The 6,585-nt window shown below is 46.5% G+C and overlaps 1 protein-coding gene across 3 annotated transcripts; it reads left to right on the top strand.

Annotated features, from left to right (window-relative positions):
• Nucleotides 1-745: 745 nt before the first annotated feature.
• Nucleotides 746-5,803, top strand: LOC124651880 (kinesin-like protein KIN-7H). 3 transcript variants are annotated; one of them, XM_047191065.1, is made up of 13 exons: nucleotides 746-974; nucleotides 1,126-1,215; nucleotides 1,330-1,430; nucleotides 1,511-1,624; nucleotides 1,721-1,802; nucleotides 1,883-1,950; nucleotides 2,029-2,094; nucleotides 2,202-2,326; nucleotides 2,564-2,897; nucleotides 2,996-3,112; nucleotides 3,195-4,382; nucleotides 4,629-4,936; nucleotides 5,029-5,803. In XM_047191065.1, the coding sequence occupies exons 1-13, from the start codon at nucleotides 755-757 to the stop codon at nucleotides 5,336-5,338; spliced, it is 3,123 nt and encodes a 1,040-aa protein (XP_047047021.1). In that variant the 5' UTR covers nucleotides 746-754; the 3' UTR covers nucleotides 5,339-5,803. The 3 variants fall into 3 exon arrangements, with proteins under 3 accessions (XP_047047021.1, XP_047046957.1, XP_047046885.1); XM_047191001.1 differs by having other exon boundaries at nucleotides 4,626-4,936; XM_047190929.1 differs by having other exon boundaries at nucleotides 4,623-4,936.
• Nucleotides 5,804-6,585: the final 782 nt, after the last annotated feature.

The raw sequence follows: 6,585 nt of genomic DNA, 5'->3' as shown, positions 1-6,585 counted from the left end.
GACTCCGCTACTCTCATCATTTCGCATTGCTCGTCTTCCACTCCCACGGCCGGTTCCAAATCCAACCCACGACGACCGTGAGCAGGCAAGGTAATGTTGCTTCGCCCTGCCTTCTTGGCTTCTTCTTCCTCTGTTGCTCGTCTCCTCTCCTCTCGCGGAATGTGATCGGTAGTTGGTTAATGGCCGGGATATGCGTAAAGAAACAAGTCCTGTCTTGGGTCTCCAACGTCCCCCTCTCTGTCTGTCCTCCCCCATGTGAGGCGCGTAAATAAAACTGAAGCGAGTGGCCGGGAGCGTGGCGGGGACCATAGTCCCTCCCTCCGTCCCTCGTCTCGCGACAGCACTGCAAGACTCCAACGCAGAACGCGGCGCGCGGCGGCCAAAGATAATCCGTGGCCGTGCAGGTAGCAGCTTAGTACATACATGTGCGAGTAAGAGCGCGTCGGGCAGTGCGTAGTACTGCTGTTACCCTGGGTCTGTGCGTGCAGGGTGGCCTCGCCGGATCGCCGCCCACCCGGCGCCAGGCACGGCGCTTTCGGCAGCAGGGACCTGCCACCGGTGGCAGGCCTCCCGAAATTACCTTTTCTTCTTTCTCCGCCTGTGAGAAAGGGCAGGGCAATTCTTTCTTGCAATGCCGTTCGATTCGAGGGGAGGGGAGGGGATGTTGGCCGGCGGTGACTGCTGCTGAGCAAGAGGGTGGGTTGTGATACTGTTCTCGGGTGGAGGGTGCGTGCAGGAAGGAGAAGGGCGCGCGATGGGGGCGGGGGAGGAGGACGAGGCGGCCACGGCGGCGGCAGCGTGGGAGAAGGTGGAGGCCAAGGAGGAGGAGAGGATCATGGTGTCCGTCCGGGTGCGCCCGCTCAACGGCAGGGAGTCCGGCGACAGCTCCGACTGGGAGTGCATCAGCCCCACCACCGTCATGTTCCGCAGCACCGTCCCTGACCGCGCCATGTTCCCCACCGCCTACACCTACGGTAAGCAGCAACAGCAGACCTCTGTTTTTTGCAAAGAATGTTTGTCAATGTTGGCGACAATTACTGGTGCTGATGTCGAAACCTTGCACCTGCAGCGGGTTTCATTTAGCAGTCAATTTCTCAAATTGTTCATGTTTTGTGTCCTTTTCAGACAGGGTGTTTGGCCCCAATTGCTCTACAAGACAGGTCTACGAGGAAGGAGCAAAAGAAGTTGCTCTATCAGTTGTCAGTGGAATCAACGGTATGTGTGTGCTACAGAAATGAAGTAGTAGCTCTGTACATCCCTGTTTTGGTTTTGATGAACCGCCGCTGCCGATCGACTTACATTTGCGCATAAATTCGTTCTTGTTGGCAGCAAGCATATTCGCTTACGGTCAAACGAGCAGCGGAAAGACTTACACGATGACTGGAATTACCGAGTACAGTGTGATGGACATTTATGACTACATAGAGAAGGTCTGTGTATGTGTGCAATGGATGCTGTTTTAGTTCACCTTTGTGGATGATATTTGGCTCACAGTTTGTCATTGCTGCAGCACCCTGAAAGAGAATTCATGCTGAAATTTTCGGCTATAGAGATATACAATGAAGCTGTGAGGGATCTTCTAAGCCACGATACGACACCTCTTAGACTTCTTGATGATCCGGAGGTGCACCATTCTTCTTATTTAAACTTACTATAACTCCTTTCTTTTTCTCTACCCTCTACATACTGATCTCTCATGTTATCATTTGAATTTAAACAGAAAGGAACTACTGTAGAAAAACTAACAGAAGAAACATTGAGGGACAAGGACCATCTTAAGGATCTTCTTGCAATGTGTGAAGGTGCGGGCTAAAATTACAGAAACAAAAAATGCACCATCTTCTTTCTTCTAGTTATTTGCCTAATCGAGATTGTGCTACAGCTCAAAGGGAGATTGGGGAAACGGCTTTGAATGAAGCGAGTTCTAGGTCCCATCAAATACTCAGGCTGGTTGGTGCCCCTCTTATACTATATGTTCTACACTACTTCTTAAAGATTCTTTTGTTGACTGACTTATGTTAATTTCAGACAATCGAAAGTTCTGTTAGGCAGTATTTAGGAAGAGGCAAATCAAGCACCCTTGTGTCTTGTGTGGTATGGAATGTCTTTCTCTATTCATGATTTTTATTTTGTGGGTATATATTCATGATTGTTTGGTATAACATGTTCCATAATCACTGAGGTTCTTCTCTACTGGACAGAACTTTGTTGACCTAGCAGGAAGTGAGCGTGCATCTCAGACTGCTTCGGCTGGTATGAGGTTGAAAGAGGGTAGTCATATTAATCGAAGTCTGCTAACACTGGGAAAGGTTGTTCGCCAACTCAGGTCTGTCTTCTAGCAAGAACTTGTAATTCCAGTGGTTTACTTATCTATAAGAGTATTCTGGTGTTTTTGCACATATATTTCCTCTTTCTTTAGCAGTATTCACTAGGTAAAATAATTGTGAATTCCATTTGGTGCTACAGTTTGACATTTCTCCTTTCACCCCATTTACATGGTCTTTGACCAATGGCCATAGTTTTACTGTATAACGTAATCTGAACTATTATGTTCCTTCTGCAGCAAGGGAAGAAGTGGCCATATCCCTTACAGAGACTCAAAGCTGACACGCATATTACACTCCTCTTTGGGGGGCAATGCAAGAACAGCCATTGTATGCACAATGAGCCCTGCACACACTCATATTGAGCAATCCAGGAATACACTTCTCTTTGCTACTTGCGCAAAGGAGGTAGTTACAAATGCAAAGGTCAATGTAGTCATGTCTGACAAGGCACTACTGAAACATCTACAGAGAGAGCTTGCAAGATTAGAAAATGAACTGAAAGTGCCGGAATCAGCCTCCTGCACAAGTCATGCTGAGGCTTTGAGAGAGAAGGATGCACAGATTAAAAAGGTAGTTTCCCTCTCCTGAAATTTGCCAACTCCTGTATCAGTGTTAATGGTAAGACTGCACATTTTCATGCACTACGTACCTGTACATTCCTTTTTCAGTTGGAAAAGCAGCTGAGGGAATTGATGGAAGAGAAAGATACTGTTCAGTCTCAACTTAATTGTTTACTGAAAAGTGACGTTGACGATCATGTTGATGATCGCACTGCAAAGCGATGGGTACGGATTCTCTCATATACATACTTTACCTTTTGCATTACTGTATTGTGGGACATTTGATGAACTGTCCTTCCTCTGATAGGATGTCCATAGTCGATCTTCAGAGTCTCTTGCGCGAAATACATCTGAAGAAGCACTTTCGGTTTCAGATACTTATGGAGTTTCTTATCCAGATCAAGACCACGCAGTGTTTGATGGATCATATGTCTTCAGTACTGATAATGATGACTCGTCATTTCCCAATCAAACAATGGATCTTACTCAACAAACAAGGGGCCGGAAGCCAATTTCACCTTGGCACCCTTCCAGCAACTATAGCTCTGATGGCACAGAGTCATATAACATGAAGGAAGTAGCTTTTAGGACTGCATCTGAAGTATCTGAAGAACATTGCAGGGAAGTACAGTGCATAGATATACATGAGCATAGAAGAAGCTCAAGCCAGGAACTTGACATATTACTCCCTGAGGGCACCAAGCTCCACACACCTGAAGTAGAGGAGATCTCTAGAGACGATGTACCACAACCTGATGAAGTGCGAGAAGTTGGGAGCGTAACAAAGAAAATGGAAGATCATAGCAATATGTACGCTAGCAAAGAGGAACGGCAGGATGAGATCATACCAAATGCAGTAGAAGGTCTCGACAAAGTTCAGCAATATGAATCCGATGGCTTCGAAGACAGCCTTGTCAAACCGTATACATTTGATTCTAATATTTCTTTCGAACTTGGCAAACCTTACCCTCAAGCATATCTGACCGTAAAGAGGTGTATAATGAACTCCAAGGAGAGTGCAATTGCTAGAAGTCAAAGCTGCAGGGCTAGCTTCAAGGTCATTCCAAATAGTTGGTTTGATGATTCCGAAACCGCCGGACAGACACCACCTGATGAAATCTTTAGGTGTCCTCCTAGAAGGTCTGATAAGGTTAGGAGAAGTCTGTATCAAGAAAACGAGGATTGCCAAAACAATGACACTTTAGAAGACCACCACGCTGTTTCTGGTGAAGTAGCTTGTGATGAACTAGTTAATGACATGAGCACCAGCGATGAAGTAGTCAAGGACATGAGTACGAATGATGAAGTAGACGAGGAGTTGTGCACCAGTGATGAAGTAGACAAGGAGTTGAGCACAAGTGATGAAGTAGACAAGGAGTCGAGTGCCAGTGATGCAGAACAAGAAGTTTGTATCAACGACATCGGTTGTGTCACAGAGCTGGAAGAGAAGACAGAAAAACATCATGAGGACCAACCTGAGGATTGTAAAGCACAGGTAATCATGTTAGTAAGACACACATCTAGTATTTTTCTTGAAGTGTACGTCTGCATCCAGACAACACTAATTTTCTTCTAATAATGCTATTGCTTTTACTGCACCAACAACGGGAAATTACACAAAATGGAACCGACTAATATGCTGCGTCAAAGATTGTAGCTTTTAGCGCTTCATTCACCAGTCTGTTTAGCCTGAATATTAAGCTGAGTTTTAAGCTCGTTGTGTATGTGATTTCAGCAGCAGATCGTTAGAGATGACTGTACAGCAGTGAAAACTGTGAAAGATGTTGGCATAGATGCAGTGCCGAGTCCTATCGAGTCTCCTTCTCGTTGGCCTGTCGATTTCGCGAGAAGGCAGCAAGAGATCATCCAGCTGTGGCACGAATGCAATGCGCCTCTAGTACACAGAACCTACTTCTTCCTCCTCTTCAAGGGAGATGCAGCAGACAGTGTCTACATGGAAGTTGAGCACAGGAGACTGTCCTTCATCCTAACCTCGTCCAGCACCATCCCGGCGGCACATGGCGAGCTTAATTCCGCCATTGCAACCAGGTAAATTTTAGCATGTCCAAATCGATGCTTCAGACTGTCCATGAACTGAAATCTACATGTGATAGAATACTGACGGTCGTTTTTGTCTGCAGTTTGAAGAATCTCAAACGCGAGAGGGACATGCTCTACAAGCAGATGCTGAAGAAGCTGGCCAACGGGGACAAGGAGAGCATCTACATCAGATGGGGGATCGACCTGAGCTCCAAGCAGCGACGGCTCCAGCTATCCCGCCTGGTGTGGACGCGGGCCGACGACATGGAGCATGTCAGAGAGAGCGCCTCGCTGGTCGCGAGGCTGATCGACCTGGTCGAGCCGGGGCAGGCGCTCAAGGAGATGTTCGGGCTGAACTTCACGCTCGCTCCGCGGACCGAACGGCGGTCCTTCAGCTTCCTGGGTGATTGATCTCTGACGGTGAGGAAGTAGAAGGATTTTTACGTAGTATAATTAAGTACAGAAGGTTGACTTGATGGGAGATGACACAGTCCACTGCAATCCAGCATTGATTGATTGCGCTGATGCTTCTCGACATGGTTTCTGTTTGTGAGTTGAGAGTGTGTGGTTGATTTTCTGTTGCGTGTAATCTTTACAGAAGTGAATCAATCAGACAGCCACAGTTCTGACTGTTTGCGTGTGTGTTGTTCATCGGTGTGTGTGGGGTTCATTCGTCAGTTAAAATCCCCTGATGCACTACGATAGTGTGGCTGCCGTCTCATCCTGTAGTGTGGCTGCCGTCTCATCTAATGTCTTTGCAGCATTCAAACTCTTGGTTCCCAAATGCTGATGTACTCATATCATCTTGAAATAGGATTTTGTCCCGCTTTATGAATAAAGCAACCGACCATACACAACCGCTTTATGAGGTTGGAACCGAGAAGTATAAGTCCAACAAAAAGAGGCGCGGAAAGGCTGATGGAACCATGATCTCTGGTGTCTTTTGGATTGGCGGCATCCCTTGAGGATGACCGTCAGCAGTGGCGGAGCTAGTATTTTCATATTTGGGTATTTAAAGGGAAAAAAATTAGCACAACAATACAATATATGTAGATTCGCAATAACAATCACACAACTATAAATTCTTCATAGTAGTGGCACCCGTTTCGAATAACTAGATTACATTGGAAGAAGGATTGCTCACATTTTCATCTTGATTCTGGCTTTCAACCTCAATAGATATTGGTGTCGCTGTTGACGTCGGCGTTATTTTTGGTTTCTTTGCAACTTTATCCAAGATAAGTTTCGAATCACGACACTTGTCCTTCTTCTGCGCGTTCTTCATTTTTCAGACCTACAAGTGGTTTTGTAACTGATTAAGGAGAATCACAATTTGAGAAAATCGTACCAGAAATTACAACTAAATCACTTCTTCCCGTGGGTAAACTGATCACTTGTGAATTCACAGAAGAGCGGATAGCAGTGATGACTGATGAACTGCCGCTGGTCTGCTGTTGTATGGTGCTGAAAAATTGGTGATGACAGTGGTGGTGGTGAATTGACGGATAGTGGTCAGTGTTGATGAACTGCTGCGGGAATCGGTCGCTTTCAGACTTCAGTTCACGGCAGCCGGGAGGTACTGGCGAGCGGGCAAGCGCCTGGTGTCTGGCGATGGCGAGTGGCAACGGACGGCAGCACGCCGGTACACGGACGCAAAT

Source organism: Lolium rigidum, chromosome 1 (assembly GCF_022539505.1).
Source record: "Lolium rigidum isolate FL_2022 chromosome 1, APGP_CSIRO_Lrig_0.1, whole genome shotgun sequence".
Lineage (NCBI taxonomy): Eukaryota > Viridiplantae > Streptophyta > Magnoliopsida > Poales > Poaceae > Lolium > Lolium rigidum.
Note: the sequence above shows the minus strand (reverse complement) of the source record. Positions and strands in the feature narration are given on the sequence as shown.

Coding starts and splice junctions, on each gene's coding strand:
- LOC124651880 (XM_047190929.1), top strand. CDS start 755: ATGGGGGCGGGGGAGGAGGACGAGGCGGCCACGGCGGCGGCAGCGTGG. Junction 1,625..1,720: donor GACTTCTTGATGATCCGGAG/GTGCACCATTCT, acceptor GAATTTAAACAG/AAAGGAACTACTGTAGAAAA. Junction 2,898..2,995: donor AGGATGCACAGATTAAAAAG/GTAGTTTCCCTC, acceptor TTCCTTTTTCAG/TTGGAAAAGCAGCTGAGGGA.